A 13,796-nucleotide genomic window follows, 5' to 3' on the forward strand; every position below is an offset into this window, starting at 1 on the left:
ATAAACACCAAGAGGCAGAAATCATGAAGGCCACCCTGGAGTCTGTCTACCACACTCATGCTGTATGTAATTTCTTGGAGACTGTATTAGTTTCCTGGAGCTTCCATAACAAAGTCACAAACTGGATGACTTGAAAAAACAGGAATTTATTGATTCATAGTTCAGAGGCTAAAAAGCTGAAAACAAGGTGGCAGCAGGGCTATGCTCTTTCTGAAGGATCTAGAAAAGGATCCTTCCTAGCCTCCTCCTACTTTTCAGTGGCTCCCTGAAATTCTTGGTATTCTTTGGCTTGTAGATAATCACTCCAGTCTCTGCCTCCACTAATACATGACCTTCTTTCCTATGTGTGTCTCTGCTTGTCCTCTTCCCTTATTATAAGGATATCAGCCATTTGATTTAGGGCCCACTCTAATCCAGCATGACCTTGTCTTAACTAATTACATCTGCAGAGACTTATTCCCTAATAAGATCACATTCTGAAGTTCTGTGTAGACGTGAATTTTGGGGTGACACTATTCAGCCCACTACAGAGACTATGAGGAAATGCATATTTTAACTCTCAGTCTATTTATTAGGTAATTTATCTTGCACTGTATTCTCTCTCTCTCATAGTTCATTTATCTTCTCTTTCTCTTTTCGTTTGTTTTTTTTTTCTAGTTGCCATCCTGATTTTTTTTTTTTTTTTTGTAGTGGCAAAAATTGCAGACTCACTTACCTTCTCCATTGCCTGTCTGTACCACAGACACTGTAATAGTTGTGTGTTTTCCCTGCCTTCCTTAGAGCTAGTGGCTGCCATGACACAGAGTACTCATCAATGAGTTATTGGCAAAAATCTGTTTAGGGGTGGGGAGTGATATGAAATTTCTGGCTCCTTTCTTCCTTTCCTCATTCTGCTTTAGCTCTAGCAATCACCAACAGGCTGGAGGCTGTAAAGATGGCATGCCAGCCTGGTGTCTTCTCTAGTTCCATTCCCCCATCAAACTAGACATTCCACTTTTCCCGAGGCTCCTCCAGGCCCAGATCTTGCTATTCAGATCACAGTTTTTCAGAATTGTTCCTCTTTCTTGGTGAGAAATCTGTGTCCTGCTCAAGGCTAGAGAAGGCATGCTTTGGTTCTCAGCACTCAGCCTCCTCCCGCATTTCACTTCATTGCTTGGTAAACCTGCTTCCTGTTTTGTAATTTAGGGTTGTATCATTTCCTTATTTCATTGAAAATGAGAGATTTTTTTTTCCCCTTCTGCATTTTTTTTCAATTTATTTTTTAATAATTAGTAGGTATCAAGGAGGGGTATGAAATAAAAATATCTTTATTTTTCCATCTTTAACTACAAGCTTCTACTAAACTATCTTTAAGAATTTTAACATAATTATTTAACCTTACTTAATATTCAAAGTTCAGAGTAAAATGATATATTTCTAATTCTATTTGATACAGTGAATTTTGTACATTTTTCTCTTTTCCTTATCAGTTTTGCTAATACAATATGGAATTTAGATCCAAAGTGTTACTATATGAATATTTTATATCTCCTTTTTAAGAATTATTTATGATATTTGCATTCAGTTTGTAAGCAGATTTGCAACCCTTTTTTTCAGATATCACTCTTTCACCTAGTTTCATTGGTTTCAGACAGTCATTTCAAACCCTCATTTCTCATTGGCTCTCATATTTCAGTTGTTGGAGAAATATTTAAGGTATTCATTCTTAAAAATCATATAAAGATGTCTGATAGGACTTGCATATCTGAGAACATATTTCTGTTGCCTTTGTACATTATTAATTACATGGATAACTGTAAAATTATTTGGTTAAAACTTCTCCAGTCCTAGATCAGTCAGTATAGGCTAGGATTTATTATGTTAACAAATGACCCCCAAATTTCAGTGGCTATAATCTTCAGGTTTTATTTTCAGTCATGCGACTATGGTGTCACCTTCATGCCAGCACCTGAGCCGATGAAGCATCTAGAATATTGTTGATTGTCCTGGTATAGGGCAAAAAGAGCATGGCAAAGTGTGTTCTGGCTCTTAAGTATCTGCTGGGAAGTGACACAGTCATTATGCTTGCATTTTACTGGCCAGAGCAAGTCTCATGGTCAAATCTGCTGTCATTAAGGCAGGAAAGTACAACTGTCCCCCAGGGATCAACAGCAAAAGAGTAAACAATAATGCAATTTACTACACCCTCCATATGTCACAGAGATTGCCCCACTATGCTGGCATTTTCATTCATTCAAAAAAAAAAAGGTCAAATGAAGACTACTGGGCTTCCCTGGTGGCGCAGTGATTGAGAGTCCGCCTGCCAAAGCAGGGGACACGGGTTCGTGCCCCAGTCCGGGAAGATCCCGCATGCCGCAGAGCAGCTGGGCCCATGAGCCATGGCCGCTGAGCCTGCGTGTCCGGCGCCTGTGCTCCGCAACGGGAGAGGCCACAACAGTGAGAGGCCCGTGTACCGCAAAAAACGAAACAAACAAACAAATGAAGACTACTACAACTGAAATATAGGAAATAGGAATAGAAACAGGTTTAGGGGAAGATAATAATTTCAGTTTTAGAGATTGAGTACAAAGTATCTAACAAGTAATTGGATATGAGACTAAAAGTATGGGGAATGGTCTAGGCTGGGGATATCAAGTTATGTAATCAGTGTATAGAACTGAATTCAGAAGAATTACTGACAGGACAAGTGGAATGACAGTGTCAACTTGGAAAGCAATAACTGTAAGGATCAGGCAGAAGAAATAGATTTGGTAAAGGAAACAGAAAGAATGGGTAGAGAATTTGAGAGGAATCCAGAAGCAGTGTCACATAAGCTAAAGAAAGTATCAGGGAGAGAAAGTATTGGGTTGGTCAAAGGGTTCATTTGTTTTTTTTCCATAAGATGGCTCTAATAGCATCTAGTTGTCTTTAACTTCACTTGAAACAATTTTGTTAGATTGTACGTGACAGCTGCCGTAACAGGTGGCATTTAAAAAGAGACATCAAAATTCGTGAATTTTTGTGTAGCCATTTTAATATTGAAGATGGAAGAAAAAAGCAACATTTTCAGCATATTATGCTTTATTTCAAGAAAGGTAAAAACGCAACTGAAACGCAAAAAAAGATTTGTACAGTGTGTGGAGAAGGTGCTGTGACTGATCGAATGTGTCAAAAGTGGTTTGCAAAATTTCGTGTTGGAGATTTCTCACTGGACAATGCTCCACAGTCGGGTACACCAGTTGAAGCTGATAGCAATCAAATCGAGACATTAATTGAGAACAATCAACGTTATACCACTCGGGAGACAGCCAACATACTCAAAATAGCCAAATCAAGCACTGAAAATCATTTGCACCAGCTTGGTTATGTTAATCGCTTTGATGTTTGGGTTCCACATAGTTAAGCAAGAAAAACCTTCTTGACCATATTTCCTCATGTGATGCTATACTTAAACATAATGAAAACGTTCAGTTTTTATAACAAATTGTGACGGGTGATGAAAGTGGATACTGTACAATTATGTGGAATGGAAGAGATCGTGGGGCAAGTGAAATGAACCACCACCAACCACACCAAAGGCCGGTCTTCATCCAAAGAAGCTGATGCCATGTATATGGTGGGATTGGAAGGGAGTCCTCTATTATGAGCTCCTTCCAGAAAACCAAATGATTAATTCCAACAGGTACTGCTCCCAGTTAGCCCAACTGAAAGCAGCACTTGACAAAAAGCATCCAGAATTAGTCAACAGAAAACACATAATCTTCCGTCAGGTTAACGCAAGACCACATGTTTCTTTGATGACCAGGTAAAAACTGTTACAGCTTGGCTGGGAAGTTCTGATTCAACCACCATATTCACCAGATATTGCACCTTCGGATTTCCATTTATTTAGGTCTTTACAAAATTCTCTTAATGGAAAAAATTTCAATTCCCTGGAAGACTGTAAAAGGCACCTGGAACAGTTCTTTGCTCAAAAGATAAAAAGTTTTGGGAAGATGGAATTATGAAGTTGCCTGAAAAATGGTAGAAGGTAGTGGAACAAAATGGTGAATACATTGTTCAATAAAGCTCTTGGTAAAAATGAAAAGTGTGTCTTTTATTTTTACTTAAAAATCGAAGGCACTTTTTGGCCAAACCAATATCAGCATTTCCAAAATAAGGATAGAGAACCTCTAGTTTAAAATGGAAATCATTTGATGTTGCACTAGGAGATCATTAGTGATTTTGGTGACAGTAGTTTCAACAGAGTGTTAAAGTCAGGCAATTGATGACTATTAGGGATTTGAGTGGAGAAATTGAGTATAAATAGGCCACCGCTTTGCAAAATTTGGAGGGAAAAGAAAAGAGGTTGGGAGATATTCCCCCACATTCGAACAATGAAGAGACTTGGAATTAAAGTACCAAGGATTTTGTGTGTGTGTGTGTGTGTGTGTGTGTATTCAATCTTATTTTATAAACTGATGGATATGCAAGATGAAATTGAATGGAATTTAAAACCAAAATCAATCAACATAACTATGTTTAAATAGTGTAAAATCTAGGTACCTATAGTCGTTCTTTAATGTCATGGTACGTGATTAGTCTGTGTCCTCCAGACCAATACAAACAAAACCAGTAGGAGATATATATATAATATATATTATATATATATATAATATATAATATATATATATAATATATAGATAAAATGAAGAGATCCAATATAAGGGATTGATTCACACAGTTATGGAGGCTCAGAAGTCCCAAGAGCTTTAGTCAGCAAGCTGGAGATCCAGGAGAGTCAATGGTATAAGTTCCAGTCCAAGTTCCAGTCCAAAGGAGGAGAAGACCAATGTCCCAGTTTGAAGACAGTCACACAGAGAGCAAATTCTCCCTTACTCTGCCTTTTTATTTTATTAAGGTCTTCTACAGATTGGATGAGGCCCACCTACATTGGTGAGGGCAATCTGCTTTACTCAGTCTACCAATTCAGATGTTAACCTCATCCAGAAACACTCTCACAGACACATCAAACATGTTTACCCAAATATCTGGGTAGCTCATGGTTCAGTCGATACATAAAATTAGCCATCAGTATATTATTAAATTAAATTTGGTTTATTTAAAGAAAAACTAATATTTGTTATTGCATCGATTGATGCCATATAACCTCAACTGATTTTATATAACCTCAATTTAAATTCAGAATGATTTAATTTCTTGACAAGGTAAGAAAATAGAAATCTATTTATTAGTGATTGGTTCTATCTGAAAACCCAAGCTACTGAGAAAATTTTAAAAATAAAACAAAGAAGCTGTAGGTTGTGTTTTGGTTGATTTGTTTGTTGTTGTGTCCCTCTATTCCCATCCCACTTGCTGGAAATTTCAAAAGTACAGTAAAAAAGGAACTTGATTTTTAAAGGCACATAATGATAGCAGAAATGTCAGGAGATAAGAAAGAACAAAAGAGGAAGCACAAAACATTTCAATGATGGAGAAGATCTAGAAAATATTAGGTCCATGTTTAACTTTATTTGTAGTTCCTTCCCCAATATAATAATGTCTTGAAGATAGTGCACCCCCAAATTAGCAAGCATTCTGATTAAGATAACTAGACTCAGTAGGCAAATCTTAAAGAAAACAAATATGTTTTCTAGTCTTATTGTGACATATAGGAAAGAAGCAGGAAAAAATAATAAACTAAATTAGTGTTTCAATAAAAGAAAATAGTGTACATTTGGAATCATCAATAATCCAGCTTATTTTATTCATCCTTTTTATTAGTATACTTTATTGAGTTATGATAGTTCTTAATTGCTTGATTCAAAACTTTTTATATGAATTGGAAAATTTTTGTAATGAAAAATGATGTTGATAAGTTTGGAACAATAAAGACCCAAAACAGACACAGTCATTGTCCTCATTGAATTTACAGACATAAGTCACTTAATAACATATAAAACTACAAAGCTGCATCTGTGATGAGTGGTATGAAGGAAGCTGAGTGGTTCTATGAAAATGTTTAATGGTGGAATTTTGTGACTTAGGTAGTTCAGTGAAGGCTTATTTAAGGTAATAAAGAGCAGAGTGACAGGGAATAGCTGTGGCAGAGGGAGCATGCCAAGACATAGGAACTGAAAGCAGGCCAGGGTGACAGCAGCAGAGAAATTGCAAGAAATCATGGTGTGACCTGATGCTAGAGAGGTGGTTGGTGAACCAACCATGCCAGGTCCTGAGAGGCACTGAAATTTTTAAGTGGGAGCAATGGATTGGAAGGGATCCAAGTGAATGTGGGTAGATCAGATAAGAGGTTATTGCAGTTGTGATAGTGAGCCTAGGATAGTGCCAGAGAAAATAGAAAGAAGGTTAATGTTTAAGAGATACTTAGGGAGTAAAATTGTATCTGGCAGTAGACTTGATGCAAGAAACGAGAGAAATTGAAGTGTTAAGGATGTGTTAGCCTTTTGAGGTTTCGGAGTAAAGCAATAGAACAAAAACACCATGCGGGGAGAAAGTTTTAAAATAAAGTTCTTGCACAAGTCAGAGGATTAGTTATAGCAGTTGACGACAAGAACAAATGCTTATTATATTTCAGTTTATATGAATTGTTGATAATGATTTGTGTGTCTCACTAGCGTAGAATGAGGTATTTCTGTACCATCCTGTATATGCTCTGCTATAGTTCTTAAGACATTATAATTTCAGGTTTACATCTGTCTCCTTCACTAGATGGTGAACTAAATGAGGGCATATACTAGATCTTATTTATATCTCCTGCAGGCAATCAAGTTTATGGCCTAGCAGTCCCTCACATATTTGCAAAGTGAAATACTTAGGTCAAGAATCAAACTTTAAATTTTTCTATTTTCCAAATTATTTTTAGAGTGATTATACATTTAGAAACAAAAATCTTTATATAAAATTTATCAAATTCAAAATTACAGGTTAATAACTTCATGTACTCATTTGCATTTTATCCATAAAACTAAATGTGGTTTTAGCCAAATGGCCACATTTACTGATGTGATCAGATTTAACTGTTGGCTGGATTTTGAATAATACTAACAATCACAAGCTAGTACAGAATATAATCTGAAATTTCCGTACAGGAGGCTGATTAATTTTACATCACCAGCATAGTACTTTTTAGCATGATTCAAAGACGTGTGGAGGGACTTCCCTGGTGGTGCAGTGGTTAAGAATCTGCCTGCCAATGCAGGGGACATGGGTTTGATCCCTGGTCCTGGAAGATCCCACATGCCGCGGAGCAACTAAGCCCACACGCCACAACTACTGAAGCCCAGGAGCCCTAGAGCCCACGCGCCGCAACTACTGAAACCCGCACGTTCTAGGGCCCACGTGCCGCAACTACTGAGCCCACCTGCTGTAACTACTGAAGCCTGTAAGCCTGGAACCCATGCTCCTCAAAGTGAAGCCCGCACACTGCAAGGAAGGGTAGCCCCTTCTCACTGCAACTAGAGAAATCCCGCATGCAGCAACAAAGACCCAATGCAGCCAAAAAAAAAATTAAGAAAAAAGAAAAGACGTAGAATAAATTAATATCTATTGCTTGAACTCCTTTATTTTCTCATAGATGTGTCAAAGACCAACTACTTTTTTCATTCTGGTCAGCAGATGGCACTGTTTTACTTTATTTAGGTAATAGAGGTGTTTTTGTTGTTTTCTTTCTCTCTTCTGAGTCCTTTAGACTCGTACAATTTAGACTCAACCTATTAAATTACACAGTATTTTTGAGAGTTAACTTTACACTTTTTGATATAAAAATAAATATAGAATGGGGCTGGTCCAGATTAAAAAATAATTCACACTTTTTTTTTCAGTCAACTTGAACTTTCTTAAATTCTTTTTATTTTTAAAAAATTGTTCTCATTTTTGTAAACAACAGGAAAACCCAGTTTATTTTACTTTGTTCCTTGGCTTTATTTCTGAGAAAGGTCAATGTTGAACAGTACTTCTGGAAATAAAGTTTAAATTATATTTAAACTAATGTGGCATAGTTAATTGGGCTTCAGTTTCTCACCTGTAGGATTAATCCTTTCAACTCTGAAGTTTTTGAACTTGAGAGTGAGTCGGGAGATCTTGGTTTTATTCAGAGTACCCCCAAATATACACTAAGTGACCTATAATAAGCCATTTGAATTTTTTGCCAAATTTTTTAAATGAGTTTAATAAATCTAGTCTGCATACTACTAAATTTAACTTGTAAAAACATTGTCAAGGTACTGTTTTGAAAGTCTGAACTCTCTATAAAGAAATATTGATATAAGGAATTGAAAGTTAAGAGAACCTTCAAACTTTAAGTAGAAATACAAATTATTAATAATGAATTGTTCAAAAATCCGTTTCTATTATAATCATTATCATTACGATGAGCAAAAGCAAAATTGTTAGTATTCAGTTTCCTCATGTGGTCATTTACTCTTCAAAATCTGAAGAAGCTTTACCTTGTATCACTTACTTAAGTAAAAATACAAAAACAATACACCAAGCTACAACCTAACCTCCCCCCACCCCCACCCCGACAAAACCCCCACAAAACAGTACCTCTTTTGAATGTATGTATAAGAAGAACAAAAAAAGTCTCTAATTAGAACTTTCTAAAAGCATTTCTCCCCAATTAGAGTGCAGTAATGACTCTAAATGGCACTGTCTGGCGGACAGCTCATCAGTTAATTATATGGAGTTCTCCAAATTGAGGAGTGAAGAATGATACTAAATTTCAACTAGTGCAGATAAATATGGCTTGTCATTATTCACTTGATATTTTAGACAGTCCATCTAAAGAGGAAGAGGTGGAGCAGAAATATTATTAACTGTCTTTTCTAAAAGAACAGAGATTATGAGAATAAAACTGAATATTTATCCAAGACTATATTCTTGTCTGGAGTATGTTTTTTATAGTCATTCAATTCCCATGATCCCCAGAGACTTTCATTTGCTTGCCCTGTTTATTTTCCATTTGGCTCTGTCAAGCAAGGGAAAACAATATGGCATTTCTATTGTTGTACCTAACAGCCTGGGAAAATGGACACATATTTCAAAAATAATAGTTATGTAATTTAAAAATATGTTGATTGAAGTTTCAATTCCTTTTAATCTTTGTGTTCCAGCATAATTTAGCATCCTGTATCCTGGTGATAAATATCTTAAAAATTCTATAACTTACTTATGTTTATCTGTGAGACAGTTCTACCTGTTTAACTTTAAATTCTTAGTGTTAAATGCAAATGTAAAGAAAATAATTGTTTAAATAACAAATTGTCAATACATATTATTTATCCTAACAATTTTCCAAATTTGTTATTTTCTACTATTTTTTATTTTCTTCCACTTACATTTCAATATTCTTCATGAGCCAAAGTTATGCTTTGCTTATTCATGTTCATAGAATTCTCAATCATGTTAAAAACAAATATGGGTTTTGTTTATTGTCACAGATATTCTCTTGATCGTTATTCTCCACAGTCATTTTATTCATGAATTGTAATTTGGGGACCAGACTCTGCTTAGAAATAGCCCTTCGTGTTTGCTCCTCTATTCCCAGAGGAGTTTGTTGCACATGTCTCGATCCTTTTCCATCTGGCCTCTGCACAAAGGGTTTACCCGAGTTTAACACAATTCTTTGTTTTATAGAGGACCTTGAGTTTATCTGAGAGTGAATACATATGAAACAATAACCATGTTGCTGGAGAGCCTGATCTGACCTTTATTTTTATCCCCGAACCCTAAGATGACAGAGAAACTACACTTAGCCAGCAACAAAGACTAAAGAAGGTAAGGGCTGTAATGATGACAGATCTGAAGCAGAGCTGCAAAAAAGTGAATATGAAGGGTCTGATTTTTCTGGGTACTGTCCATTATTACAGTGCTTATGTTTACATGGCTTCAGTAAAAACAGAAAAAGCTTGCTACATTTTTATCACTTTTTTAAATCAATATTTTATCTTTTTGTCAATATTTATTGTTTATTTTTACACATCTTTTTTGGAGTATAATTGCTTTACAATGTTGTTACTTTCTGCTGTACAACAAAGTGAATCAGCTATATGCATACATGTATCCCCATATACCCTCCCTATCACACCCCTGTCAATATTTATATCACTGAAGAAACTATGTGAGATTTTTAGTTTGTAAGACATTAACAAGAAAGGGCTGCATTTGCATACTGATCTATCCATGCACTTCATTGCAGTGTATTTTCTTCAGAAGGAAAACGTTTCTAATTAAAGTGTTAATGACTTTAAAAATGTAGAACTCTTCTTTCTTCGGTGTAAATAAAATCATAAGTTTCCTGAAACCTCATATTTAACTGAAAATCCTTTTAAAACGCATGCTGCCTACAGTGTTTAAGTCAACTGATTTTCTTACTCTGTGTTCATGTTATCCATTTTATTTTCTCTGAAAATATTCACTTTTATAAGGAAATACTTAAGAAACAAGAATTTTGTGGTAATTTTGTCTAGTAATAAACTGGAGAAACACAAAATCTAAATAAAGAATAAACACCTGAAGGCCAGAAAGAAAACACACATGTAGACACACACACACACACACACACACACACAGCCTTACACCATGTAGGTGCTTTGTTTTTACTTTATTTTTTAAATTTTTTTGCGGCACGCAGGCCTCTCACCGCTGCGGCCCCCCCCACCCCCCACGCAGACCCAGCCGCTCCGCGGCACGCGGGATCCCCCCCAGACCAGGCCACGAACCCACGCCCCCCGCATCGGAAGGCGGACCGCCAACCACTGCGCCACCAGGGAAGCCCAGGTGCCTTGTTTTTAATAATTTATTCTAAAATGTATTATACAAAGCCGTCTCAAAGACTTTATTTGGGTTTAAAAGAGTTTTAGATGTTGATACAGGTTGTTGATTTCAAATAGAAGAATTACTGGTATTGAAAGATGGCGACTGAAATCTGGAACCGAACTAGGTACAGGTTACTTTGTGAGGATCAAAGAAAAAGATTAGAACGCCACCTCCCTGCCTCCCACAGTATACCAATGTTTTTTATTAAAACATATTTTTAGGTTTGTTTTGACATATCCTTTTCAAACAGCTTGAAACACATATTTATAACAAAATTTTACATTTGAACTTAAAAAAATTACTCACTTTGAAGTAGAATATAAAACTGCATTTTAAAACATTTCTCTCTATAATTGGCCTATGGAAGGGAATAACGTTTGAACACGTCTACTCATCTTATTCTTCAAGGGCAAGGTGCTTTTTTTTGATAGCCACTCTGACCCTTCCCAAAGTGCTCACATATAATATCCCCTGTATTTGTCAGCAATGCTGGATCTTGAAGTAATCTGTGAGTGAATCCTTACAAATGGGTCCAACTTGCCAAAGGCCAAGTGGCTGAAAAGAAGCAAACAGCAAGTCCAGCTTGCTTCATCTTTAGTAGAGGAAATTCACAAGCTTCTGTAGATTGCTGTGTTAGGAAAAACAAGTTTGTCATTAGAACGATATTACCACTTCCCCACTCTAAGCCTGCTTAAGGGAGTCCACTCACAATTGCTGGCTCAGCTTGCCTCCATTGCCAGAACTACAGTATGCCCCAAACTGTCCACTGGGTTGATTAGCAACAAACAACAGAGGGGCAAACTGATGATCACTAGCATCTCTAGCTTTACCAAAGCGTGCTAATTGGGTCTAAACACTTGTTTGTTAGGACTGCAAAGGTATAAGTAATGCCCTTTACAGGAAAGGGGAAAAAAAAAAACCTAAAATCTTAAGGTGACCAGCTCAAGGTCACTGAGGGAAGGCAACCGAGACTGGGCTCTTCAATGCCTCGGTCCTTTATTGGGCCGGAGCCAAACACGACACCATCCAGGAGTTTCAAAGCTGCGTAGTAGAACAGCTAGCGTGGGCAGTCCTTTTGTACTCCAGCTTGTGTAAAATTAACCCAGCCTCCCGTTCTTCCATCGCTGCCTGACAGCATCCAGCAAATGGGTGTAGGGTTAAGGAGAGCAGAACCCAGCTGTCCTTTCTTAGCTGAGTCTTTGGACTAATTGGGACCGAGGAGGGTGAGAACCGCGGGAGAGGGGCTGGGGTTGGGAGAGGGAAACGGGAGCAGCTGAGAGCAGGACGGGGGAAAGGAAGGAAGCTGGGGTGTGTACCTCTTGGAAGGGAAGGGAGAGGACAAGAGTGAAAAGGGGGGCCAAACTCAGGCTAAGAGAATCGGAGCCCGCTGCCTGCAAGAGGGGGCGAAGCCAGCTAGTAAGAGAAGGGTAAAAGCGGGAAGCAGAGGGAAGGGAAGTAAGGAAAGAGGAAGGAAAGAAGGGTTAAGAGGAAGAGCGTCTGCAATTTCTGTGGCCGGCTCAGTAGGAGGGGCAGGAAGGGAAAGAGGAGGATCCAGAGTCAGTCAGTCAGGCAACCAGCGGGAGGTGGAGAAAGCCGGAGGAGGAGGAGGAGGAGGAGGATTAAAGATGGCCACCAACAGCTGCGGGAAACGGCAACAGCCCCTCACTTTCCGGGATGGTCCCTGCGGGGCGGCCCGGCCTTGATGGAGAAGAGAAGCCCGAGAAGCGCCGAGGCTGAGGCGGCGGCGGCGGCGGGGACCCAGCGAGGAGGAGGACGCAGGGGAGCAGGGAGAGGGGCAGGAGAAGGGAGAGGCGGCGGCGTCGTTACCCTGGCCGCCTAGCGCCGCTGCACGCCTCGGCCGACCGGCTCCCGCACCCCGCGGCCGCAGCATCGATCCCGGCCCGAAGCCCCGTCCCCCTCAGCGGGGCTCCCGGGCCCCACCGTGGACGCCGCGCCCGCCGCCCCCTCCCCGTCGCCAGCGCGCCTCCGGCGCGGAGCCCGGCCCGCCCCGGTCCCGCTCCGGGTCAGGCCAGCCTGCGCCCACCCGCCCTCCGGTGAGTGCCCCCTGCCCGCCGCCTCCCACCCCCAGCCCTGCGCCCGGCGCGCCGCGGCCGCTTTGTTCGTAAGGGGCGGAGGCGCTGCCCACTCGCGGCCCTGCGCCTGCTGCCCCTGGGGACAGGCCGCGGCCCAGCTGCCGTCCTCCCCCGGGACCGCACTGCCCCAGAGCCACCGCCGCCGTCTCCAGGGCTGGCGGCCTGGCCTGTGTCCTCCGCCGCAGCCTGGAGAGGGCGCCGTAGCGGACGGGTCGGGGTTGGGGTCAAGGGCTGCGGTCGGTGGGGAGCGATGCTGGGGTAGTTCGGGGGATGGGGGAGGAGGGGGCTGGACGCTACCTCCTGTAAGCAGTGGGGGCGTAACTTGGCGATACAGGAATCGGGGTCCGGTCCGGGTCCCTCAGCCAGACCCCGCGGGGTCTCGGCTTCCGGAGCCCCCCGCCCCCGGGCGCCGTCGAGCGAGGCCTCCATCCCTCGGGCGCTGTCTCCGCCGACTGCGGGCCTCTCCTGGCTTATTCCCGAGCCCTGCTCTTCCCCCCACCCCCACGCCCTGTGCTGGAAACCTTCGTTTGTGGAAGCAACCAGAGATGCTCTCGTGGAGTGTGTTTGCCCTTTTTTTCTCTTGTACGGGGGATGTGGTGGCATCGCGAACATTCACGGTTACTGTGGGATTTAAACAGCAGATGTGACCTTTCCGACCAAAAGCCATTCGGCAGACCTGGCCAGTGTGTGATCCTCAGGTGCAGCGTTTCATTGATTTTTACCATTGAATTCCGAGATCTACGGTATTAGGTTTTCCTTTTACTGAAATAATCAGATAAAACCGATTGAAAGGATGTTTACTATGTATGTGAACCCTTGCCTCGACTTCCAGTGCCTTAAAAATCGTTGTTTCCTGTGGGAAAATGGTGCTACTGCATGCGAAAAACTATTTTTTGTTCAGTGATGGGC

At 40.4% G+C, this 13,796-nt stretch overlaps 2 protein-coding genes across 4 annotated transcripts in view; one reads left to right on the forward strand and one right to left on the reverse strand.

Annotated features, from left to right (window-relative positions):
• Positions 1-12,161: 12,161 nt before the first annotated feature.
• On the reverse strand, positions 12,162-12,696 carry LOC114902505. The gene has a single exon (XM_029234761.1). It carries the CDS (start codon positions 12,683-12,685, stop codon positions 12,356-12,358), a length of 330 nt encoding a protein of 109 aa, XP_029090594.1. The 5' UTR covers positions 12,686-12,696; the 3' UTR covers positions 12,162-12,355.
• Positions 12,697-12,705: 9 nt separating this feature from the next.
• Positions 12,706-13,796, forward strand: part of WDFY3 (WD repeat and FYVE domain containing 3) — a 256,297-nt gene continuing 255,206 nt past the window's right edge. Inside the window, exon 1 of one of the 3 annotated variants that reach the window (XM_029234758.1) lies at positions 12,706-12,848. The gene's annotated coding sequence lies outside the window, so the exon portion shown is untranslated. The remainder of the gene's footprint in view (positions 12,849-13,796) is intronic. The other 2 variants (XM_029234756.1, XM_029234757.1) reach the window with 2 other exon arrangements.

This window comes from Monodon monoceros, unplaced genomic scaffold, assembly GCF_005190385.1.
Source record: "Monodon monoceros isolate NGI ecotype Baffin Bay Population unplaced genomic scaffold, NGI_Narwhal_1 Super_Scaffold_20, whole genome shotgun sequence".
NCBI lineage: Eukaryota > Metazoa > Chordata > Mammalia > Artiodactyla > Monodontidae > Monodon > Monodon monoceros.

Excerpts from the sequence above, each read along its gene's own strand:
- LOC114902505 (XM_029234761.1), bottom strand. The coding sequence starts at position 12,685 with ATGCTGCGGCCGCGGGGTGCGGGAGCCGGTCGGCCGAGGCGTGCAGCG.